Source organism: Vicia villosa, linkage group LG2, assembly GCF_029867415.1.
Source record: "Vicia villosa cultivar HV-30 ecotype Madison, WI linkage group LG2, Vvil1.0, whole genome shotgun sequence".
Taxonomy (NCBI): Eukaryota; Viridiplantae; Streptophyta; class Magnoliopsida; order Fabales; family Fabaceae; genus Vicia; species Vicia villosa.
This window is the reverse complement of record NC_081181.1, coordinates 93,291,854-93,319,523: the sequence shown is the minus strand read 5'-3', so window position 1 is coordinate 93,319,523 and position 27,670 is coordinate 93,291,854. Positions and strand designations below refer to the sequence as shown.

The window sequence follows — 27,670 nt, the reverse complement described above, 5'->3', positions numbered from 1 at the left end:
TTTAAGGAAACTTTGATTTTGTTTTAACAGGATTAAATATTGTTCGTACATGAAGTTTGTTTTCTGGGTTTCTGGGGTTTGTTTTAAATACTCGTTGTTTCTTTCTGGGTTTGTTTCTCAAGCTTTAACAATAGAGTTTGTTTTGCTCATACATGTTATATGATTAGTATAACTCATTTGAAATAATAAACATCAATTGTGAAATGGTTTAGTCGTAAGTTGCTATTATTTGCAAACCCAATGACTTGGGTTTGAATCCTGGCTAAAACAAAATTTTTGGAAAGGACTAACGTGAACCTTTTTGAATAATTAAAGGACCACTTTGGAACTTTTTAAAAATAAGGGACCATAATGGACCAAGAGGTAAACTTAAGGGACCAAAAAGCGTATTTAGCCTAAATTTGACTAACTATAGAATAATGATATTCATATATTTGAGAAATGAAAAATACAATATATTTATTAAATGAGTAAAACAGTGTTTGAAAAGTGATACATGATAGTCTTCTAAGACGAGATTAATTACATATATAAATATAAATTATAGATTATAAGTACTTATTATAACCAGATAGTAACAACACAAAACAACTACTCATTATTCAATTCTCGGTCCATATTCATTAACCATAGTAGAACCTAAAGGGCATAAAAGGCTTATTCAATGGATAATACTAATTAATTCTCCAACTTAAGAGTTTGGTTGATATCTTCTGCAATTGCCTCAGCATCCTTTTTTACCCCAAACAAACCTTTTCTTGCTAGTCCCGCACAGTACAATCCACGTTCTCCCTTCCAATGTTTTGGAAAAGGATTTTTAGGAAATCCTTTCTCATTAAGAGCATATTTGTAATCCTTAAAAAAAATCAATCAGTTTATAATTCGAGGAGTGTGAGAAATTAAAGAATATAGGGCAAGGGAAAAAAATGTACCTTAAGCCATCCATTAGCTACGCTTTTGTAGCCGGTAGCAAAAACAATGGCATCAAACTCTTTCTCCATGTTGTTTTCAAAGATAACATTCTTCTTCACAATTTTCTTTATACCCGAAGGTACAACCTTTATAGCTCCTTCCTTAATTTTTTCAATGGTTCCAACATCAATAACAGCAGATTTTCCTGTAATGTTTTTGAGATATAATGGTCCTTCTTTAGGACGATAAATCCCGTATTTGGACAGATCACCATACTTGAATTTTGCATGAAGTGTAATGATTGTATCTGCAATATAAACAGGTAAATATTGCACCAAGTGCATCCCTGTACGAATCATATCTCTGGTGAAGACATGAAGCTACAAAAAAAATCATTAAATTATTAATATCATGACAACGCATATATTTATCATTAAACTTATATTGGACCTAAGTTGCATGCATAAAGAAATGTCTTTACCGGATTTCGAATAACAATGGAAGTGCTAACACCCCAGTTATGGAGATCGTATGCAATCTCCATTCCCGAGTTACCACACCCAACAACCAAAACATCTTTTGATTTATAATTTTTTCCAGATTTGTAGTACTTGGAGTGTACCACCTCTCCTTCAAATTGCCCTAATCCAGTCACATTAGGAATAAAACCTTCATTATTTTCGCCTGAGGCAATCACAAGAAACTTTGCCCCATAAACTTCCAATGTACCTTCTACGGTGTTTTGTGCTTCAACCGTCCATTTGTTTCTAACGTCATCATACTTAGCAGACTCAACGACGCGATAATAACGAGGTTTTATGTCAAAATGATCGACATATTTATCTATGTATTGAAGAAATTGGTCTTTGGTTAGGTATGTTGGGCCAGAGGATGGGTGTGGCATGAGAGGTAAAGAGCAAAACTCACTAGCTAAGTGAAGGTTTAAGCGATCATAAGCATTTTTCCTCCAAAGAGAAGCATTGCACTCTTCTTTTTCAAGAATAACATGAGAGATGGAGTTTTGGGTTAGTAAAGCTGAAATTGCTAGGTGTCGCACGCTCGCGAAAAATGAACAGAGTCGCCACCAATATATTTATCCCAAAAGAGGGAAAGGAATATCAGGAAACCTAAGGTGAAGGAACAGGGTCTTGCGACCAGAGATAGGGTACGGGAGTCGGTTACGCGAGGGGAAGGTACTAGCACCCCTCACGCCCATCGTACTCGATGGTATCCACCTATGTTTGTTTCTATCTAAAGGGTGTATAACTATGTCTATGTCTAAATGCAAAATGAATGCAGAATGTAGGGAAAAGAAAGAATTGTACTCGCACGGGCCCTACCCCGCTGCCTACGTATCCTTTTCAGGAATCAGAGTTACCGTAGCTCGGCTCACGATTTTCTGTTTGTTTTTGTGTTTTTTAGTTGGGCGGCGTTAACGCTCACGCTCTTGCACAAGGGGACAGCCTAGGATGCAATGGAGCGGAGATAACATGCCCTTAGAAAGGAGAAAAAGAGAGATTGGTTTGTATCTTTTAGGGTAATTCCATGATGACGAAAACCCACTACAAGGTCTCGCATCACTTCCTTACTTTTGTTTTAAGTCTGACATTTATTAGATTTTTTGAAGTGTTTTTGGTTGGTGTTTTTTAAGGGGATTTAATTTGTGATTTAGATCATACCAAAAAGAGTTTTGTTTTGCATATTTAGAGAACGCACATCGAGGCCTACACCTCAATCGTTTCTCTAAATAGCGGCTAAGAAATACATCGAGGCTTCACACCTCAATCATTTCTTCTCCGCTAAGTAAAGGAAATACAAAAAGAGTTCTTTTGTGAATATTTAGAGAATGCACATCGAGGCCTACACCACGATCGTTTCTCTAAACAACGGTTAAGAAATACATCGAGGCTTCACACCTCAATCATTTCTTCTCCGCTAAGTAGGAAAGAACGTACATCGGGGCCTACACCCCAATCATTTCCTTCCTACTATGGAATATAGTAACGGTATGATCTTCATCGATATTTATTAAGTATTTTAAAAGTTGAAAAGAAAAAGAATGAAGGAAGGGAACTATTTCTAAATCTAGTCTAAGTTGTCTAATATAAGGGATTTAAAATGATAAACTATACAATTTATTAACAACAAAACTATGCACGGAGTAGGTAAAAGAAAATCAATATGCGGCGAATAAAATTGAGAACTATAACAAACAAACGATATTCACAAGCACATATACATCTATTAATTCTATGCAAAAAATCAAGACTAAAAATTAACTCCTAAGTCTTATTAGAGAAATATCTACAAGGAAGTATTAATCAAAGAAACTTCACACATATTACGAAAAAGATTTATTAAAAGGACTAAAACAATTAAAAGAAAACAACAAAAATCAAGTCAATCATTTATACACCCTAAAATCCCTAAAAACAATTTTTATGTATTTTTGTTTGAATTAAAAAAAGAATTATGAGGCAACAATTAAAAGGAAACAAAAATTAAAATCTAAGCTACAAGGGGGTGCGTCAGCATTATTCAAATGAACTAAAATCAGTTAGAAAGCAAACTGGGCCTAATTACAGGGGGTGGGAATAACTAACACGCTAGGCCCAGGCTCGTGAAAGTGCGTGTGTACACTAGCAATGCAGGGGTGCGATCAGGAAACGGGATGAGGCCCAACGCTCAGAGCCCAATAAGCAACAGCCAATTCACTTCATTTTATTCTATTTTTATTAATCTGCAATGCATGTTATCATTGTTATTTCATTAACCTGGAAAATATAACGTGACCACATAACACAACCTATATCAATTGGTGCAAAGACTTTAAGTCATATAAAACAAAACTTCATTTAAGAATCAATTAAAACGTGCCAACACACTAATCCAATGCTTATAATAAAACAGAAATGGGATGATGCAACACATATGGACCAATGATAACAAGGCACCTAATAAGGCCAAAAGCACCCATGCATGGACGTCGCCGGAGCTGGAGATGCTCCGGTCATCTCCTCCGGCCCAACGCCGCCACCGCCGGCCGACTAAAACGCCCAGAAATTCCTGCGATTGACACCGTTCCACTCGTTTTTTCACTCTCTACCCAAATCTAATCTCCATTTTCCTTTATTATGCGTCTAAGATACAAACTGAATCACACTCTTTGAATTATAACATGGATAAAGTCAATCAAAACTCAATCTAAACGTATCAATATCTACCTACGCATTCAAAAGATTTTAACCGCAAGAATCAAACACGTGAGTCAACAATATTGCGAACTAACAGAATCCAAACTCCAAGGAACTCACAGATTCACATGTTCAAACAGCAATTACTTCACACAAATCTAATTCATTCATCACGAATATGAAGGCACAAGGACACAACACCAACACCACTAAAATGATGCTGAGAAGTTCATGAACTTACCTGTGGAGTCTTGAACCGGGAGAGAAGAGAATAATCCTCAAGCTACACTTCTTGGTGATGATGATGACGTTGCGAGGCCTTGAATCAACGAGAAACAAACTCAGTCGCGTTTGAATCCTTGGGGATGGATCTTCGGCGAAGCTTGATCAGAAACGAGAGAGTAGATCGAAAAGAAGCGAGGTGCACCGATCCGAAAGTGGAGGAGGAGGACTAGAGCTTGTTGTCGTGACTGTATGACGGTTGAAGGAGGAGCTATGGTGGTTGAGTTTGCCAGACGAAGATGGAGGTTAGAGGTGGAAGAGGAAGGTTGTTATGGTGGTGGTAGAAGATGGAGGAGAATGGTGGTTATAGTGGAGATTGAAGCATGACGGAGGAGAAGTGGTGGTGGTTTTGAGATGAAGAAGTTTGTTAGAGTTTGTTACACTTTTGTAACAAACTTTACGAAGGGAGAGAGATGAGCGAAAAAAAGGGAAAAGAAGAGTGAAAAGAGAGAGAAAAATGGGAGAGGAGAGAGTGATGTTGTGATGTGAAAAACTGAAAATGGAGAAAATGAAAGTGTGTTTTTGTGAGTTGTGAAGGGAGTTGCTTATATAGTAAGGTGAGGTTGCATGGAGTGTTATGGTGTGGGTGTTGTATTGTAGTATTTTGCATGGGCATGCATTAATGTGATGGCGTATGTACGCTGCGTGGGCCTGGAATCTTGGCTCGACTGGATGTGCGGCATACGTTTTGCGAAGGCATGACTTTGACGACTCGTGACGGTTTCGTTATACACCCAATAGACTCCATCCTCGTCTCATGCTGTAAAGGGCATGGAGGAGAGTAGAATAACACCAAGGTTGAGTTTATGGGATACTTGTGGAGTTCAAGAAAGGGGTCTCAATATGGCACGCCATGTGTTTGTCGTAATGCGCGCGTGTGCCTTAAGACTAAGGCCCGGTTTGCCACGCAAGACCAACTTGACGGGGACACGACTTTAAAGCCTCGTAATTGATTCAATACACATCCAAATGATTTGGTTCTTGGCTTGTTGTGTAGAACACATAGAGTAGAGTGGGGGCATACCGAGCTTGCATTAGATAGACCCTCGTATCGCTCTGGAATTAGTTCCAAAAGTGACGCGCCACATGTTTGTAAAAATGCTTGCGTGTGCCAAGAAACTTATGCCCAGCAATCTGACTTGAGTAAGTGAGAATTTTCCATCTTTGACCTCCCATAACTTTCAAACCATGATTCAAATGAAAAACTTCCCAACTTCAAAATTGTAAAGGGCCATGAGATGAACAAAATTGGTGTTGACCTCGTCTTGAAACAAAGACTTTTGCCACGTGTAAATTTGTCCTAAAGTCAGCTGATCAATCAATCTTAAAACTTCAAAAATTTTCTAAGTATTGAACATAAGTTCAATATGTTTCTTCCAACTTTCCATCCTTTTATCTCCTTAACCAAGCCTTGAATGAGAAAGCCTTCAACTAGAGAATTGTAGTATGCCGTGATCTGAGTATTTTTGCTTTTGAACTCGACTTGAAATGATGCCTCGAACCATGCAAAGTCTGGACCTGAAGTGGGCTGCTCATCAAGTTTTAAGATGTCAAAGTATTTTCTAAGTGTTGAAACTTTCCATTTTTGTCATTTTTCTATTTTTGGCAACTTTTTGTCGGACCCCTGATTTTATCCATTCTTTGACTTTTCTTGACCGATTCTCCACCTAAAGTCAAAATTCGACTAATTCTTCCGATTTCGACCCAAAAGTCAACTGTCTTGATTTTTCCGACTATTGATGAAATTCCCGATTAAATCTCTTCCACTCACATCCAGTCAAACAAACACATCCACACGGTCAGTATGAGAAGTTTTCCACACATAGAAGCCGCTTCTGATTAAATGTTGACCACAGTCAACTGGTTGACTTTGGTCAAAGAAACCCTGATTTAAAGAACCAAATGATTTGCAAGCTTGTACCCTCTAATCAATGCCCTGATTTGAAGCAGAGAGACACCCCGATCCAGGAGGAATTCAATGAACATAGAGCCACATGATTATACCTCAGTTTCCTCATTCTTTGATCAAACTTCTTTGCAATGGAGCCTTTTCTTGCTAGCCTTTGAATAGTACCCATGGTATGGATGCATGAGTTGAATGACCTAAGTGATGTAAATACATGAATGCAAAGCCTAAGCCAGTTAGAAGTAAAGGGGTAGGACAAATTTGGGGTATGACAGCTGCCCCTATTTAATCGTCTTAAACCTGAAGGTGAGATTGGCGTTAGCCTTTCGAACATTCAAGGTAGAAGAAGGTTAAATATCAAGACCTGAAATTTGTCCTGAAGAAAAGATAGCGTGAGTGTTATTTTTGTTTGATATCTGCTGGGGAAAGAGATTTTTTTGTTTTTCTGATGGAAATATTTACAACGGGTAATGGGTTCGAATGGTGGTATCCGGTGATGTGGTAATGGTGCCGATACAAGGTTCTCGGAAAAGGTGGTATTTACATGGAAATGATTGGGAGAGAAGCAGGTTTGACAGAAAGATAAGGTGACATAGACAATTGTTTTGAGGGAGATACAGACGAGCATCAAAAGGAGGTACAGACGAGTATTGAAAGGATGACACATACGAGCATCAAAATAAGGTACAGACGAGTACAAAAGAATGACACATACGAGCATCAAAAGAGATACAGACGAGCATCAAAAGAGGTGCAGACGAGCATCAAAGGGAGATACAGACGAGCATCAAAAGGGATACAGACGAGCATCAGAGGAGATACAGACGAGTATAAAAGAGACACAGACGAGCATCAGAGGAGATACAGACGAGTATAAAAGAGACACAGACGAGCATCAAAAGGAGATACAAACGAGTATAAAAGAGACACAGACGAGCATCAGAGGAGATACAGACGAGTATAAAAGAGACACAGACGAGCATCAAAAGGAGATACAGACGAGTATAAAAGAGACACAGACGAGCATCAAAAGGAGATACAGACGAGTATAAAAGAGACACAGACGAGCATCAAAAGAAGATACAGACGAGTATAAAAGAGGCACAGACGAGCATCAAAAGAGATACAGACGAGTATAAAAGAGACACAGACGAGCATCAAAAGAAGATACAGACGAGTATAAAAGAGGCACAGACGAGCATCAAAAGAGATACAGACGAGTATAAAAGAGACACAGACGAGCATCAGAGGAGATACAGACGAGTATAAAAGAGACACAGACGAGCATCAAAAGAGGTGCAGACGAGCATCAAAGGGAGATACAGACGAGCATCAAAAGGGATACAGACGAGCATCAGAAGGGATACAGACGAGTATAAAAGAGACACAGACGAGCATCAAAAGAGGTGCAGACGAGCATCAAAGGGAGATACAGACGAGCATCAAAAGGGATACAGACGAGCATCAGAAGGGATACAGACGAGTATAAAAGAGACACAGACGAGCATCAGAGGAGACTTGGTAGATGGGCTTACTGGGGATTGGGGATTGGTGAAAACCAAGTATCGGCACTGTGGGTGGAGGAGGTTTGCGATGTAGTAGCAGATATCAATTGGAATTTGTGAGGGCATTTTATGTGAAGATGTACCATTGTCCTGATAGAGGGGTGGTTTGTATGATCTGGCTTATGCTTTGCATGCATGTTTGACTTTCTCTATGGCGTAACGTTCCATTTTTGACGGATATGCTACGCTTTTGAGGATGCAAATGCTATATGCAATGGATTCTATATGCAAAGAGTGCCAAATAAAGGCATTAGTGAGGGAACCGGAGAGTAGGATCATTGGGGTCCGTTGCCCTGTGATCTTGAACCATCATCGTGAATTGATATTGGAACCCTACAGTACCAAAGATTATTGGTAACTGCGTTGAGGGTTGGAACATAGCCCTGCTGGGGGTGAAGTGATTTTGCTCGACTTTCCTTACATCCTAAGCTGCTTGGGGAATCACGAGTTTTGAGAGACCATTCCTCGTTTGCCATGTGAAATAGGGATATGGACCATTTCATGTGCTCCGTGCTTGCCAGTACTGATGAATTATACTTTCGAACTTTCATGCGGGATGATGATGACCTTTGTGACATACTATGAGCCAAGATGACGGCTAGAACCTGCAACCTGCACAGAAGACAACGTTTGGACGCAAATGTTGCCCCTCAGAGCACTTTCATGTTTATGTAACATCATGTTTCGTTTTGATTTTGTGATTATTGCCCCCCATGTTCTCAATGCAATGTTTAATAACGAATTAAATCACACCTCGCATGCGTAAAATGAAAAGAAAGAAAGAAAGCTTTTGCATCAAAAGATTATTTCATTGATGGAGTGCCTGTGAACAGGCTTCTGTACACGGAAACAACTCCTAAATGAGGTAGTTGCGAAAAAGAAAATACAAACGCAAAGAGCGAAATGGCAAAGAGAGATGCTCGGATTTCCACTAAAACTGATATTGCTACAGTTCCCATATCCTTGATCCTCTCAATGCTTTGCTTCAGAAGGGTAGCGGTTGGATTGATCTGTCCGTTTTGCCAAAGGCGTATAGTGGTCTTTGTGAAGGATATTCAGACTGCAGCCTCTCGCTTTTGATCCCTAACTTTTGCCTGGATCGCCCTTTCGGGTTTTCAGTCCAGCGGGATACCCCTTTTTTGCCTAAGTCGCCCTTTCGGGTTTTCAACTTAGCGGGTTATTCTCTTTTGTTTTATCCCTAATTTTTGCCCAAACCTTTTTGGTTTGCCGGGATGCCCTTATTTTTGCCTAGGTACGTCGACCTAGCGGGTCTTTTATGCATAGTATTTTTTGACTGAGTCTGAATTGACTGGAAGCGGAACGTCTTCCCCATCCATCTTTGTCAGAATTAAAGCACCGCCTGAAAATGCTTTCTTCACAATGTATGGTCCCTCATAGTTGGGAGTCCATTTGCCCCTTGGATCGGTATGAATTGGCAAGACCTTCCTTACGACTAGGTCACCTGTGTGGAATTCTCGAGGCCGAATCTTCTTGTCATACGCTTTCTTGATCCTCTTTTGGTACAACTGGCCATGGCAGATAGCAGATAGGCGTTTCTCCTCAATTAGATTGAGATGATCAAGCCTCGTTTGAACCCATTCTGTTTCATCGAGTTTGGCGTCCATCAGGACTCTCAACGAAGGAATTTCCACTTCGACAGGTAATACAGCCTCCATGCCGTAGACAAGAGAGAAGGGAGTTGCCCCAGTTGAAGTACGAACAGAAGTTCTATAGCCATGCAAAGCAAATGGCAACATCTCATGCCAATCTTTATACGTTCTAACCATCTTCTGGACAATCTTCTTTATATTCTTGTTAGCAGCTTCGACGGCGCCATTCATCTTTGGCCGATAGGGTGATGAATTGTGATGTTCAATCTTGAACTCTTCACACAACTCTGCCATCATTCTGTTATTAAGATTGGACCCATTATCAGTGATGATCTTGTTTGGAATCCCATATCGGCATATGATCTCTTTCTTGACGAAGCGAGTAACGACTTGCTTGGTCACGTTCTTGTAAGAAGCAGCTTCAACCCATTTGGTGAAGTAGTCGATGGCAACAAGAATAAATCTGTGTCCATTTGAAGCTTGCGGCTCTATCCGTCCAATCATATCTATGCCCCACATAGCAAAGGGCCAAGGTGATGTCAGGACATTCAGAGGAGTCGGGGGAACATGAATTCTGTCAGCATACACTTGACATTTGTGACATTTCTTCACGTACACATAACAATCACTTTCAATCGTCATCCAGTAATATCCTGCTCGCAAGATCTTTTTGGCCATAGAATGTCCACTGGAATGAGTTCCGAAAGATCCTTCATGGATTTCCCGCATGATCAATTCTGCTTCGTGTCTATCCACGCATCTGAGCAAAACTGAATCATAGTTTCTTTTGTACAGGACGTCTCCTGACAAGAAGAACTTGGATGCTAACCTTCGAAGCGTTCGCTTATCACCAATCGTAGCATCTTCGGGATACTCTTGCTTCTCAACATACCTCTTGATGTCGTAATACCATGGCTTTTCATCATACACATCTTCAGTAGTGAGACAATGAGCAGGGAATACATGGGCAGGTTCCTTGTAACGGAGGATCGTTATGTCTGGTACTTCTTTAGGGGAGCTAACTCTGAACATAGCCGCCAAAGTAGCCAAAGCATCTGCCAATTGATTTTCCTCTCGGGGGATGTGATTGAAAGTGATTTCCTCGAAAGCGGGCAACAACTCCAAGATATAGTCCCTATAAGGAACTAAATTGGGGTGTCGTGTTTCCCAATCACCTCTTACTTGATGTATAACCAGGGCAGAATCCCCATAAACCTCAAGGATCTTGATCCTCATATCAATGGCCGCTTCGAGACCCATTATGCAAGCTTCGTATTCTGCGACATTGTTTGTGCAATCAAAGCATATTCTAGCTGTGAAAGGGATGTGGGTTTGACTAGGAGAAGTCAAAACTGCCCCAATACCATGGCCCATAGCATTTGATGCACCATCGAACGTGAGAGTCCATCGCTCCCCTGGTTCGGGTCCTTCATTATCGTCCAGTTTCATGATATCTTCATCAGGAAAGTCAAACTTCATCGACTGATACTCTTCTAATGGCTGATGAGCAAGATGATCTGCAAGGACACTTCCTTTGATGGCCTTCTGTGTGACATACTGGATGTCGTATTCTGATAAAAGCATTTGCCATCGGGCTAGTCTTCCTGTAAGAGCCGGTTTTTCAAAGATGTACTTTATCGGGTCCATTTTGGAGATCAATAGAGTGGTATGAGTCAACATATACTGCCTCAGTCGGCGAGCAGCCCATACCAAAGCACAGCAAGTTTTCTCGAGTAGTGAGTAGCGGGATTCACAATCGGTAAACTTTTTGCTCAGGTAATAAATGGCGCACTCTTTTCGACCAGACTCGTCATGTTGGCCCAACACACACCCCATAGATCCTTCAAGCACAGTTAAGTACATAAGGAGCGGCCTACCAGGAACCGGAGGCATGAGAATTGGCGGCTCTTGGAGATACTGTTTAATCTTCTCAAAAGCTTCTTGACAATGATTATCCCAACGGATATCTTGATTCTTGCGCAGCAGTTTGAAGATGGGTTCACAGGTATCAGTGAGATGAGAAATGAACCTGGCTATGTAATTCAACCTCCCAAGGAACCCTCGGACCTCTTTTTCATTCTTTGGCGCTGGCATATTCTGTATTGCTCTTACTTTATCAGGGTCGACCTCAATCCCTCGTTGGCTCACAATGAATCCAAGTAACTTCCCAGATCGCACTCCGAAAGTGCACTTGTTTGGATTAAGCCTCAACTTGAATTTACGCAAGCGAGCAAACAGTTTCTCAAGATATACCAAGTGTTCCTCCTCAGTTTGGGATTTTGCAATCATATCATCGACGTACACCTCAATCTCTTTATGGATCATGTCATGGAAGAGAGTCACCATCGCTCGTTGATATGTTGCACCGGCATTCTTAAGACCAAAAGGCATCACTTTATAACAATACGTACCCCACGGAGTGGTAAAAGTAGTCTTGGTCATATCTTCGGGAGCCATTTTTATTTGATTATAGCCAGAAAAACCGTCCATGAAGGAGAATACCGAATACTGAGCAGTGTTGTCGACTAGCACATCAATATGAGGCAGAGGGAAATCATCTTTCGGGCTTGCCCTATTCAAATCTCGGTAGTCGACACACATGCGTACCTTTCCGTCCTTCTTAGGAACGGGTACTATGTTTGCAATCCAAGGAGGATATTCACACACAGATAAGAAACCAGCCTTCAACTGTTTTTCAACTTCTTCCTTGATTTTCAAAGCCATATCAGGTCGAGTTCTCCGTGGTTTTTGTTTTACCGGCGGACATTCTGGTTTGAGAGGTAGCCTGTGCATAACTATATCCGTGTCTAAACCAGGCATGTCTTCATATGACCAGGCGAAGATATCAACATACTCTCGAAGCAACTCAATCAACCTTCTTTTTACATCACTTTCCAAAGCGGCGCCTATCTTGACTTCTCTCTTTGCTTCTTCTGTACCGAGGTTGATGATTTCTATGGCTTCCTGATGTGGCTGAATAGATTTCTCTTCTTGTCTCAAAAGTCTTGCCAATTCCTCGGGGACTTCACAATCTTCCCCACTATCCTCATCAGCTTGGTCAATTGGATTCTCAAGGATATTAAGACGTGGAACTGTAACATTATCATTTTTGATGGAATTCGAGCCAGATCTGCACGATGGATGATTTATGCCTTAGAATGCAACACATAAAAAGAAAAGGGAAAAGAAAAGCTTTGCCATTTTTGAAAAAATTTTTTAAAGTAAAAAACAAAAATGAAAGGAATGGAACAGTAATTGCATGCGAAGATATGATTTTCATTCAATATTAAACAAATTGAAACAACATGGGGGCCCTTCTTTATACAAGCGGTCAAAATGCTTAGGGCGAAGCATATGACTTATCGAAACAAGAAAATTACATCTCCATAAAAGTGACTCTGGGGACGTCCAAGATAGTCCAATTGTTGAGCTGCTGTCCAGGCGCAGCATGGCAAATGAATCTGGAGAGATCTTCTTCATCATCATCATCCACGGCGAGAACCTGGCTTCCAGAACTGGTGCTTGCACTGACGAACACTTGAGAAATGGGGGGAATCACCTTCTTTCCAGGAATTATGCTGAGTTGAGTAGAGGAAGATGGTTGATACCCAAGGCCATACTTGTCTCGCTTCTCATGAACATCAATCAGCTTGCCCCAGGCACTATGGGGAGTACCGGCTTCTAAGAAGGCCTTAGCATCATTCAGAGACGAGAGGGGTGCTCCGAGTTCTTTCTTATTTTCAACCACGGGGAGTTTATCAACCGACACAATCTCTAAGGCCTGAAAAGGTGTCTCTTGTATCTCTCCCTCCACTTCAACATAACGGTATGACGCCAGATTATTGACGATCAAATCCTCTTCACCAGTGATCACAACAATCTTGTCATTCACAACAAATTTCAAACACTGATGGAGGGTAGATGTCACAGCCCCAGCAGCATGGATCCAAGGACGACCCAAGAGGCAAGTGTATGAAGGACTTATATCCATGACATAGAAGGCAATATAGAACATGTGAGGGCCAATCAAAACAGGCAGATCAATTTCCCCTTCTACGGACCTTCTGGAGCCATCAAACGCTCTGACACTCATAGTGCATGGTCTCATCATAATTCCATCCATACTCAGCTTAAACAAAGTGGTCTTGGGCATCACATTAAGAGAAGAACCGGTATCAATCAGAACTCGAGACAACACAGCATCCAGACACTTGACGGAGATATGCAACGCTTTGTTGTGTGCTCTACCCTCAGGTGGAAGCTCATCATCAGAAAAACCCAGACAATTGCCAGCAGCAATGTTGGTCACAACCCCTTCAAACTGAGGCACGGTAATGTCTTGAGTAACGTGAGCGGAAGCCAGAACTTTCATCAGAGCATCACGATGAGCTTCGGAATGCACCAAGAGAGACAAGATGGAGATCTTGGCTTGGGTCTGATCAAGTTGGTCAATCACTTTGTAATCACTTTTCTTGATGATCTTCAAGAGTTGCTCGGCATCTTGTGCATTACGTGTCACAGGAGGATCAACAGCAACTTGCTTTCCTTTTGCTTGTGTACTAGCCTCTTTATTGGTCTCTTTAGGAAGCGGGGGAGGGGCAGCAAAGATCCGACCACTACGGGTAATGCCACTAGTGCCGGTAATATTAGTGATGCTCGAATTACCCACCGGAGGACAATCATATTTCTTCCCTCGAATATACACGGCATTATAACTCCAAGGAACAGCCTTAGAATCATTCATAGGAGAGGGAACAATAGACGAGGTTGAAGGAGTCGAAGGAACATTTGGAACCTGAATAACCAATGGAGTCCTCGGAGCTTGAATGACCAAGGGAGTACTCGGAGCACGAACGATCAAAGGAGTACTCTGATCCTTTGACACCTCAGCAGGATGGTAAGGTATCTCTAGAGTAGCCACATCTTCGACAGGAACGACCCTTTCCACTCTAAGAACACCTTCATCCATTAGTTTCTGAATTTCTTCTTTCAACCTAGTGCATTCCTCAGGGTTAGAAGAACATTGCAAACAGTAATCATGTAGTTCACACAAAACCTTTTGTTGCATAAGATATTCTCTGACAACTGCTAGCGGCATCCTTACCTCATTAACATCACTCACTAGGATCTGATCATCACATAGCTCAATAGCATGGGTCGCACCGGCATGAGGAGGCATAGGATTATTCTGCACATTAGGACCAGTAGGAGTGAACGAGATGAGCTTGTCATCGAGAAGATCCTGGACTTTCCACTTGAATGCCCTGCATTTCTCAATTGTGTGGCCGGGAGCCCCAGAATGAAATTCACAATGAGCATTCGCATCATACCCAGGAGGAAGAGGGTCAGGTGGAGGACCCATTTCGCGGAGTTGCACTAATTGACCAGCAAGTAATTGGGGAAGAAGCTGAGCATACGGCATTGGAACCGGATCTATACGCCTGTCAGGGTATCTTTGCCTCTGTGGACCTCTTTGACCTTGAGGCCTAGGATTCTGTTGGCGATTCTGAGAAACAGCAGCTTGTTGTTGTGGTACGAAAGGCTGTTGGGGTGCCATCCATGGTTGTGGAAGAGCAGCAGCATAGGCTTGAGGGACATACGGACCCGGAACAGCATAAGGCATCGGATAATAAGGAGGTGGAACAGCAGAATATGCAGGAGCTCGACCTTGGTCAACAGAGGCAGTGCTAGTCTCACCTTCCTTCTTCTTCACAAACCCAGAATACGGCTTCTTACCATTACCACCTGAGTTGCTAGGATTAGTAACACCTTGAATGGTACCAGCTTTGACACAGTTCTCAACCCTCTCACCAATGATGACCACATCCGAAAAGGAAGGAGAAGTATTGCTGACCATGTGCTGAAGATACGACCCTTTTAGAGTCCCCATAAACAGATCAATCAACTCGCGGTCCAAAAGAGGAGGTTGGACACGGGACGCAAGTTCACGCCACCTCTGGGCGTATTCTTTAAAAGACTCTTCAGATTTCTGTGACATATTTTGTAGCTGGGCACGGCTGGGAGCCATAGCAGTATTGTAGTGGTATTGTTTCAAGAAGGCGTCGACAAGTTGTCCCCAAGTACTGACATTAGACCTCTCAAGTTTCATGTACCATTCCAACGGGGCTCCAGTGAGACTATCCTGAAAGAAATGCATCAGCAGAGGCTCATTCTCAGCATGAGCAGCCATCTTACGGCAGTAGGAACGAATGTGAGTCTCTGGACAGGTGACTCCCTTGTATTTATCAAAATCCGGCACTTTGAACTTCGGGGGAATAACAATCCCAGGTACCAAGCACATAGCAGCAGTGTCGAAACTCGAAGTTTTAGCAACCTCAACAGCCTTAAGACGTTCTTCAAGAGCTTGGTACATCTTAGCAGTCTCAGTCAACTCAGCAGTAAGATCATGTTCAAGATCAATAACCTCATGGTGGTCGTCCACTACTTTCAGTGTCTCATTAATAGGAGTCTCTTTAGTTTTCACCCCTCCGTCAGCAGAATTGGTAGGAGTATCTTTGACCAAACTAGCGACGCTCTTTCTGAGTTCATCCTGTCCTTGAACGACGGCATGGAGAGTCTCCATAAGTTGGGCCATTCTTTCCCCCATAACATCCATATCCCTATGGAGGGCAGCTTGATTCTGTTCAAATTGTTCCATGATTCTCTCGTTACTCCTGGTGCGGTAAGGATGTAAGAAAGTCAGCTTCGTCGTCGGGAAAGAAATCTGTGGCTGAAAAGGACCCCAATTAGTTTCTTGTGCAATAACCTGAAAAATGCAATGTGATAATGTGAATGTATGAGTGCATGTGTGCATATGACGTGATGTGCCATTTTCAGAGTATCCAAGGTTTAATATTGATCCAGAATAGCTAACAATGTGACAAAAGATAAGTATCAAGAGAAACTAGTTCTTTTTATTCATAACAAGAAATTTAAACTTGGGCAAGCCATACATTGACAAGATAGTTCAACAAGGGAAATAAAAGACCCCATCCAACAAGTCTGGTGGTGGTCGAAACATACAGACTCAAACATCAATCCATCTGAATATAAAACAGAGGTCCTCCTTGTCTGAAGTGCTCGTCGCTCCACTTCTTAGTTTCATCAAACAGTTTCTTGGTTGCTTCTCGATCTCTTCCTTTAAGAAGGCTTTGAATCACCTCATCTTTGCGAAACAAATGCCCATCTAGCTTCTTGCAGCACTCCCTGAGTTCGTCACATCCTTTGCATTCTGGGAGATAATCCTTCTCAGATATGTCCTCCATCATTCGATCTCTGAGCTTGGCATTTTCTTCTGTTAGTCGAGTATTACGGAGGTGACTTCCTTTCAGTTGAGTCTCAATTGCCATTCTTTTAGTGGTCTCTTCTTCCAGTTTCTTTTTCAGATTCTTTACTTCAACTCTAGCATCCCTTTCTATCTTGAGCTTATAAGCTTTCAAGTCTTCTCGGTACTCTCGCTTGAGTTTCTCCTCTGCCTCTTTCATGGCCCTTTTTAGGATCTTCTGGTGATCTTCGGCAGTAACAGTAGTATCTCTTTCACCTTTTTCGGTTCTAGCCCTCTTTTGAACTCTGGAAGATCCTCCCTTCAGCATTTTGGCTTCGTGTGTCAACTCAACCTTTTTCTGGTCCACAAGACAATGTTTCGGTTGCGCATCTGACTTCTTTTCGTGCAATTGGGTGCATTCCATATCTACCTGGACACGATTCTCAGCAGGTACAGTGGCAATTGGAATCTTAGGTGGCTGCTCGTACAATGGATTAACCTTCGGGAAAGGCAACAGGCGATCTTTAACTCTATTTTCAACCCAATCCGTGTAGGCTTGTTTGGCAACGGCATTCTTTTCACCTAGAGAAATCTGATCACTCGTATGGATGTCATTCCAGGCACTCACCACTTTTTCTAAACCTTTTAGATCGGTTCCCTTCTCAAAGCAAACGGATTCAAATATCTCTTTGTCCAAAGGCTTGTTTTCAAGTGCAAAACCCAATTGACGCAGCGCTAGCTTAGGATTATAATTGATAACACCTTTTGTTCATATGAGGGGAACATTGTCAAAAGCACCACAACTAGTTATAACCTTCTCTACGTCCATCCCAGTAGGACACCAGACAATGTCGTTTCCGGTAAGCCCCATGATCCTTTGAGGCCATTTCTGAGTAGAAGTAATGAAAGGACCACTTGTAGGTAGGTGGGACTTAAACCAGGTGTATAACAACGGCAAACAATTTCTTATGGCTCCTCCTTTCCCATATCGAGAGTGAACAGAATAGTACGTATCGGCTAGCAAAGTAGGGACCGGATTCTTCTCCACAAAAAGACATATAGCAGCCAGATCAACGAACTTGTGAATGTTAGGGAACATCACGATCCCATAAATCAAAACGGCCAGAAGGGCGTTGAAGGCCTCCCACATCTTTTTGTTAGCCAACTCTTGGGCCCTCTCAACCAAGAAACTCATATAGAAACCATGGGTGTTACCATTCTTCTTCCAATTCCCAAGGACGTCTTCTATGCTCAAATAAAGAGCGTTGGCAATGTTGTTCAAATCAGGTTTCTCTGGGACACACGCGAAAGGAACCTTGTGTTGAATCTTGATATTGAGAAAGTGAGAGTACTCCTCGAGAGTAGGAGCCAACTGATAGCCTGAGAAGGTGAAACAACGCAAGTCAGGATCGTAGAACTGGAGAAGAGTAGACAAACCCCATTCGTCGACGTGTGAGTCCAAAAGAGTCAAGATGTTTCCATAATTCTCAGTGAACACAGTTTTATTATGACCAGTGATCAATCCACCCAATTGCCCCAACTGAACCAAACCTTCGCGATGGAAACTGTAAGTGTGAGTACGCCTTGTAGCTTCTCTGGTAGCGGTCACGTTGCTAGCCATCCTGGATGAAAAGTAATAACCTCGGATACCCTGAAAAATGGCATGCATATGAGAAATAATACTATTTTTCTTCTTTTCTTTTTTCTTTTTTTTTTACTACATCTTTTCTTTCTTTTCTTTTCTCTTTTTTTTTTGAAAGGTAAATATGCCATGATGTAAATGATGCAATGGAGGTTTCCCCACACAGGAGAAGTGTATGTTGCCTCTGGATAAGATCGGACGTTGCAGGATCAAAGGTCCGGCATAGGCACAATGAAACCATGAGAACACAAGTCATCAGCAGAACAGAACGGTCACCAACGGTACCTGTCATGTATATCCCTCCCCACTCACGGGTGTAGTCTAGGTCAAGGTAGGTCAAAAAAGCCAACAGAGGATTGAAAGTAGGCGTAATCATACGATATTGCCTCTTTCAACCAAGCTCTGCCCGTGGATACATGATCGGATCAATCAGACATACGTCTTCTGTCCGTCATGGCCACTCTATTCCTAGTTCCTAAGGTATCACTCATGGCCTGGGTATTGGGCCTTTTACCTCATAGAACAATCCCACCCAACCTGCAAAACAGAACAGAAGACCCCAAGGAACACAGAATATAATCCATATGCATGATGTGCAAACAGAAATAAACATGATATGCAGGCAGAAAAGTAAACATGCAAACATATATACAAGGTATAGACATAAAAACAAATAAACACCCAGTAAATAAACAAACAAACGCAGGCTAGGATCGACTCACTAAGGATGGACCAGCAACAGGTCTAGCAACATCCCCAGCAGAGTCGCCAGCTGTCGCACGCTCGCGAAAAATGAACAGAGTCGCCACCAATATATTTATCCCAAAAGAGGGAAAGGAATATCAGGAAACCTAAGGTGAAGGAACAGGGTCTTGCGACCAGAGATAGGGTACGGGAGTCGGTTACGCGAGGGGAAGGTACTAGCACCCCTCACGCCCATCGTACTCGATGGTATCCACCTATGTTTGTTTCTATCTAAAGGGTGTATAACTATGTCTATGTCTAAATGCAAAATGAATGCAGAATGTAGGGAAAAGAAAGAATTGTACTCGCACGGGCCCTACCCCGCTGCCTACGTATCCTTTTCAGGAATCAGAGTTACCGTAGCTCGGCTCACGATTTTCTGTTTGTTTTTGTGTTTTTTAGTTGGGCGGCGTTAACGCTCACGCTCTTGCACAAGGGGACAGCCTAGGATGCAATGGAGCGGAGATAACATGCCCTTAGAAAGGAGAAAAAGAGAGATTGGTTTGTATCTTTTAGGGTAATTCCATGATGACGAAAACCCACTACAAGGTCTCGCATCACTTCCTTACTTTTGTTTTAAGTCTGACATTTATTAGATTTTTTGAAGTGTTTTTGGTTGGTGTTTTTTAAGGGGATTTAATTTGTGATTTAGATCATACCAAAAAGAGTTTTGTTTTGCATATTTAGAGAACGCACATCGAGGCCTACGCCTCAATCGTTTCTCTAAATAGCGGCTAAGAAATACATCGAGGCTTCACACCTCAATCATTTCTTCTCCGCTAAGTAAAGGAAATACAAAAAGAGTTATTTTGTGAATATTTAGAGAATGCACATCGAGGCCTACACCACGATCGTTTCTCTAAACAACGGTTAAGAAATACATCGAGGCTTCACACCTCAATCATTTCTTCTCCGCTAAGTAGGAAAGAACGTACATCGGGGCCTACACCCCAATCATTTCCTTCCTACTATGGAATATAGTAACGGTATGATCTTCATCGATATTTATTAAGTATTTTAAAAGTTGAAAAGAAAAAGAATGAAGGAAGGGAACTATTTCTAAATCTAGTCTAAGTTGTCTAATATAAGGGATTTAGAATGATAAACTATACAATTTATTAACAACAAAACTATGCACGGAGTAGGTAAAAGAAAATCAATATGCGGCGAATAAAATTGAGAACTATAACAAACAAACGATATTCACAAGCACATATACATCTATTAATTCTATGCAAAAAATCAAGACTAAAAATTAACTCCTAAGTCTTATTAGAGAAATATCTACAAGGAAGTATTAATCAAAGAAACTTCACACATATTACGAAAAAGATTTATTAAAAGGACTAAAACAATTAAAAGAAAACAACAAAAATCAAGTCAATCATTTATACACCCTAAAATCCCTAAAAACAATTTTTATGTATTTTTGTTTGAATTAAAAAAAGAATTATGAGGCAACAATTAAAAGGAAACAAAAATTAAAATCTAAGCTACAAGGGGGTGCGTCAGCATTATTCAAATGAACTAAAATCAGTTAGAAAGCAAACTGGGCCTAATTACAGGGGGTGGGAATAACTAACACGCTAGGCCCAGGCTCGTGAAAGTGCGTGTGTACACTAGCAATGCAGGGGTGCGATCAGGAAACGGGATGAGGCCCAACGCTCAGAGCCCAATAAGCAACAGCCAATTCACTTCATTTTATTCTATTTTTATTAATCTGCAATGCATGTTATCATTGTTATTTCATTAACCTGGAAAATATAACGTGACCACATAACACAACCTATATCAATTGGTGCAAAGACTTTAAGTCATATAAAACAAAACTTCATTTAAGAATCAATTAAAACGTGCCAACACACTAATCCAATGCTTATAATAAAACAGAAATGGGATGATGCAACACATATGGACCAATGATAACAAGGCACCTAATAAGGCCAAAAGCACCCATGCATGGACGTCGCCGGAGCTGGAGATGCTCCGGTCATCTCCTCCGGCCCAACGCCGCCACCGCCGGCCGACTAAAACGCCCAGAAATTCCTGCGATTGACACCGTTCCACTCGTTTTTTCACTCTCTACCCAAATCTAATCTCCATTTTCCTTTATTATGCGTCTAAGATACAAACTGAATCACACTCTTTGAATTATAACATGGATAAAGTCAATCAAAACTCAATCTAAACGTATCAATATCTACCTACGCATTCAAAAGATTTTAACCGCAAAAATCAAACACGTGAGTCAACAATATTGCGAACTAACAGAATCCAAACTCCAAGGAACTCACAGATTCACATGTTCAAACAGCAATTACTTCACACAAATCTAATTCATTCATCACGAATATGAAGGCACAAGGACACAACACCAACACCACTAAAATGATGCTGAGAAGTTCATGAACTTACCTGTGGAGTCTTGAACCGGGAGAGAAGAGAATAATCCTCAAGCTACACTTCTTGGTGATGATGATGACGTTGCGAGGCCTTGAATCAACGAGAAACAAACTCAGTCGCGTTTGAATCCTTGGGGATGGATCTTCGGCGAAGCTTGATCAGAAACGAGAGAGTAGATCGAAAAGAAGCGAGGTGCACCGATCCGAAAGTGGAGGAGGAGGACTAGAGCTTGTTGTCGTGACTGTATGACGGTTGAAGGAGGAGCTATGGTGGTTGAGTTTGCCAGACGAAGATGGAGGTTAGAGGTGGAAGAGGAAGGTTGTTATGGTGGTGGTAGAAGATGGAGGAGAATGGTGGTTATAGTGGAGATTGAAGCATGACGGAGGAGAAGTGGTGGTGGTTTTGAGATGAAGAAGTTTGTTAGAGTTTGTTACACTTTTGTAACAAACTTTACGAAGGGAGAGAGATGAGCGAAAAAAAGGGAAAAGAAGAGTGAAAAGAGAGAGAAAAATGGGAGAGGAGAGAGTGATGTTGTGATGTGAAAAACTGAAAATGGAGAAAATGAAAGTGTGTTTTTGTGAGTTGTGAAGGGAGTTGCTTATATAGTAAGGTGAGGTTGCATGGAGTGTTATGGTGTGGGTGTTGTATTGTAGTATTTTGCATGGGCATGCATTAATGTGATGGCGTATGTACGCTGCGTGGGCCTGGAATCTTGGCTCGACTGGATGTGCGGCATACGTTTTGCGAAGGCATGACTTTGACGACTCGTGACGGTTTCGTTATACACCCAATAGACTCCATCCTCGTCTCATGCTGTAAAGGGCATGGAGGAGAGTAGAATAACACCAAGGTTGAGTTTATGGGATACTTGTGGAGTTCAAGAAAGGGGTCTCAATATGGCACGCCATGTGTTTGTCGTAATGCGCGCGTGTGCCTTAAGACTAAGGCCCGGTTTGCCACGCAAGACCAACTTGACGGGGACACGACTTTAAAGCCTCGTAATTGATTCAATACACATCCAAATGATTTGGTTCTTGGCTTGTTGTGTAGAACACATAGAGTAGAGTGGGGGCATACCGAGCTTGCATTAGATAGACCCTCGTATCGCTCTGGAATTAGTTCCAAAAGTGACGCGCCACATGTTTGTAAAAATGCTTGCGTGTGCCAAGAAACTTATGCCCAGCAATCTGACTTGAGTAAGTGAGAATTTTCCATCTTTGACCTCCCATAACTTTCAAACCATGATTCAAATGAAAAACTTCCCAACTTCAAAATTGTAAAGGGCCATGAGATGAACAAAATTGGTGTTGACCTCGTCTTGAAACAAAGACTTTTGCCACGTGTAAATTTGTCCTAAAGTCAGCTGATCAATCAATCTTAAAACTTCAAAAATTTTCTAAGTATTGAACATAAGTTCAATATGTTTCTTCCAACTTTCCATCCTTTTATCTCCTTAACCAAGCCTTGAATGAGAAAGCCTTCAACTAGAGAATTGTAGTATGCCGTGATCTGAGTATTTTTGCTTTTGAACTCGACTTGAAATGATGCCTCGAACCATGCAAAGTCTGGACCTGAAGTGGGCTGCTCATCAAGTTTTAAGATGTCAAAGTATTTTCTAAGTGTTGAAACTTTCCATTTTTGTCATTTTTCTATTTTTGGCAACTTTTTGTCGGACCCCTGATTTTATCCATTCTTTGACTTTTCTTGACCGATTCTCCACCTAAAGTCAAAATTCGACTAATTCTTCCGATTTCGACCCAAAAGTCAACTGTCTTGATTTTTCCGACTATTGATGAAATTCCCGATTAAATCTCTTCCACTCACATCCAGTCAAACAAACACATCCACACGGTCAGTATGAGAAGTTTTCCACACATAGAAGCCGCTTCTGATTAAATGTTGACCACAGTCAACTGGTTGACTTTGGTCAAAGAAACCCTGATTTAAAGAACCAAATGATTTGCAAGCTTGTACCCTCTAATCAATGCCCTGATTTGAAGCAGAGAGACACCCCGATCCAGGAGGAATTCAATGAACATAGAGCCACATGATTATACCTCAGTTTCCTCATTCTTTGATCAAACTTCTTTGCAATGGAGCCTTTTCTTGCTAGCCTTTGAATAGTACCCATGGTATGGATGCATGAGTTGAATGACCTAAGTGATGTAAATACATGAATGCAAAGCCTAAGCCAGTTAGAAGTAAAGGGGTAGGACAAATTTGGGGTATGACACTAGGCCAGAAGGACCACCGCCAACAATCACAACGGTGTATTCTTGCATATTGTCGTTGGTAATCTAGGAATTAAAGTATCTTCAATGTTTTTAATCAACCAGAAGTTGTAGAATTTATAAACATGTATGGAAGCTTAAGAACATGTTTTGGTACATTGGTACATGAATGTATTAAAAAAAAATTTTGTCCATAATATTTAAATTTGACCGTGCATTCATAATTACTATATATATTTTCTTTAATAAAACTTTCTATATGAAAATGTCTATATTCATCTTTTTCCTCTCTTTCTCTCCGTGTATGCAATGCATTCTTCATATTAAAAATGGTAAAAAAAAATAGGTGATAAGATTAAATTCAATATTTACTTATCCTCAATACGTGGCAAAAATATTTCAAACTTATCTGTTTTAAAATACGGATCGAACCAGTTGGTTTGTCTAGTTATACAAAGAACTAGAGGATATGACAGTTTGATAAAGACATAAGATCGTAGTTGCAATTGGTCTAATAAAAATCATTGTAATTTAACATGTTCACTAATTAGATCTATTAATCGATGAATTCTTAAACCGCCAGGTTGATCTGTTGTGTTAATTTTTAATTCGTTAAAACAATTTAATTTTGAGTGGGGAGTAAAAATAATCTAAAAAGTTGAAAGAAAAAAAATATGGTTTGTAAATACTTTTATTTTTAATGTGTGTGTGCGCTCTAGCGGTGAAACGCTTGGGTCTTGAGAGTGTGCTCCTCTCAAGGTCTCAATCCAGTAATTGAATAATTTGATCGGATCGATGATCGGTTAAGAAAAATCACCCTTCTATAAATAATATCAATTTTATTATTAATTTTGAGTAATTTATCATTTTTTTATGTCAGTCAAAATTACATTCTTTTCAAATTATATTCTAAAATCATTTAGAAATATTCATGCATATTTTTCAATACTCCTAAACACGTTCTTGATTTTTTTTTTCAATTTATAAATATATTATTTAATTTGTAAATTAAAAATTATTTCCTCAAAATATTATTTGAATTTAACTTATAGCTTAAATCAAATATACAAGTATTCTTGCATTGTTCTAAATATATTGACTACCTATTGTTTTGAAAACCTTTGTATTATGAAATATTTTTTCCGGTTATCATTGTAAATAAAAGTAATTTTATTTATATATTGATATAATGTTGATACACAATAAAACCTGGGAAAGAGATAAAAGCACAAAATACCAAGAAGGGTTGGATAATGGTGCTTTCGATTTTACTTTTATAAATTTAATTTTATTCATTGGATTGTGAAAATAAATAAAATAGTCATCAGTGGTCTATATTTGTGCTAGTCTCTCATAACATTAAGCATTAAAAATATAAATGTGGTAAACTATTTCTTTTAACTTTAACACTATTAAAAAAAAACTGCGAACGGAATTTTATTTCGGTGATAGTAATAATGTAAGGAAGGACATCATTGAAAATATGTCACTTTACTTCTAGGGGATAGTTGAAATCACCATTGGTTTGTTCTCATAAAATATTTGTTACGTTAAATCTTAATAATATAGGGTTTCTATTTGTTTTATTCTTGCTAAATTATGGCTAGCTTACACAGGGCCTCCAAATATTTGAGACGGCTCTGTCTCCAACAACAATATTTTTATATTTTTAAATTAATCCCACATACCTCTCAATTTATGACCAAAATCGAAGAAAAATAACATTTTTATATACAAGTTACATTGGTTACACGAAATATTAAAATTAAACTGTTTACACAGAATATTACATTATTTACGTAGTAGAATATCAAAGTAAAAATATATAATAAATATTGAATCTGATTAATCGTCTTCATTGTCAGTGAAGGTCAAGTACTGGATTCTCGTTTCATTAAATATTAAGGAAGATCAAATGCTAGATATTTCTTACAATTGTTTATGATATAAAATAATAAATATTAAATAAATAAAATAAATATTCAGTTATATGATTATTTAAATAAACCTTGAATCCAATATTTTTCTGCTCTTGCAATGTATCATAAAGAACTTTTCTAAAGAAAATTTATACGAGGATACTAGTTTTTTTAGAAGATAAAAAGATAGAGTATAGTAAACTAATAATATTTTTATAAAAAAACTAATAATATTTAAGAAATTTTTATAATTTATTAACGGATTCAAATATTCAGATACAGGTAATATTGAACTCATATCATATCAATTTATAAACGGATATTTAAATATCTATTTATTTTATTTGTGGATATCTATTAAATTACTTGTCCCGTATCCATGACAGATTATATCTACGAATATTCGTGGGTATGAATATTTTTGTTATCCCTATAAAAGATCTGAGGTAATAGATTACTTATAATGCAAAAATAAAATGGTGAATGGAAAAAAATTGAAGTAACATGTATTGTTTCTTTTTTTGATTTTTTATCATTCACCAATTCCTTTGTGTGTTGGAGTATGATTATAAATAAAGTTCTCGATATTGTCAACGAAAACGGAAGAATATATATATATATATATATATATATATATATATATATATATATATATATATATATATATATATATATATATATATATATATATATATATATATATATATATATATATATATATATATATATAAAAGAGGTGGAAACAACAACAAAAATAACACCATTAAGTGAAATAGATTACTAGAATAGAAAATTGATTTGTTAAATGTTGGGGTAAGAAGAAGAACAACAACACAAAACCAAAAAAAAAGTCTCGCATTTCCATTCAAAATAATGATATTTAAGAGTATGGAGCGGTTGAACATGTAAGTTAAGTTTATAGTAAAATTTAGTGAAATAATCCTTTAATAGTTAAATTTGGATATCATATCCATTAGTTATTTGAAAACTAAGGAAATAGAATTTTAATAATAAAATATAATCTTAAATAATAAAAAAGACGTTATTTATAAAGAAAAAAAAATAAAAATGACAGTTGCTGGCACTCGATATATACCCTAATTTTGTTTACCCCTTGGTTTAAGAAAATAGATAATTATTATTTTTTTTAAAATAACACAAAGCGTCTTAAAATTTTATTTTAATTTTATTAACTGAGATGAAAATTTTACCATAAAATTTAAACTTTTATTTAAGAGTTTAGTTGTAAAATTAATGACAACTTTTTCTATAAAGTTGATATTAGACTAAAATTAATTTATAATAATTATATAACATTTAACTGATTGATTAGTGACAAATATTTGTTTCACGTAAGATTGTAAATTTCACCGACTTCCTAAATAAATTATATGTAGATAAAAATTATGAATAAAATTGAAGTGTGAACAAATTATTAGTGTATTATATTTTGTCTTCATTTTATTTTCAGAGATTAAAAACCTTAACTTTAATTAGTTTTTAACTTATAAAATTTTGTCTCATATATTATTTTATATTAATTAAATTAAATTAAATTTATTATAATTATTCATATTTTTATTAAAAATATAAAAAATATATATTAATTTAATTAATTTATTAACGACAATAAAAAATCTGTTATATGTATGAGAGAATTTTGTAGTGACTATTTTATTTTATAATAATGTATGCACAAATAAAAGTTACCCTAATTCAATTTTTTTTGTGTAAGCAAGGATATATTAATAAAGAGAACTAAGGGTTCTCAAAGCCTTTTTACACAAGAACGGACAAGATCCGCAAAAAGAAAATTACAAATCAATTTGAATTACGAAAGATATAACAAAGGATCTTTGTTAAATTCGTAAAAACTACAAATGGAATGAGTAATATCCCCTATAAAGCTCCACTTCCAAGTCAAAGATTTAATACCCCATACCGTATTATTCACATTCCAAACTTCATTTCTAAAACAAATACCATTCCTAGTTAGCC

The 27,670-nt window shown here is 38.9% G+C and overlaps 1 protein-coding gene across 1 annotated transcript; it reads right to left on the bottom strand.

Moving 5' to 3' along the window:
- Positions 1-678: 678 nt before the first annotated feature.
- Positions 679-23,804, bottom strand: LOC131646441 (probable indole-3-pyruvate monooxygenase YUCCA10). The gene is made up of 4 exons (XM_058916472.1): positions 23,755-23,804; positions 1,394-1,970; positions 933-1,292; positions 679-855 (listed from the first exon to the last, which is right to left on the bottom strand). The coding sequence occupies exons 1-4, from the start codon at positions 23,802-23,804 to the stop codon at positions 679-681; spliced, it is 1,164 nt and encodes a 387-aa protein (XP_058772455.1).
- Positions 23,805-27,670: the final 3,866 nt, after the last annotated feature.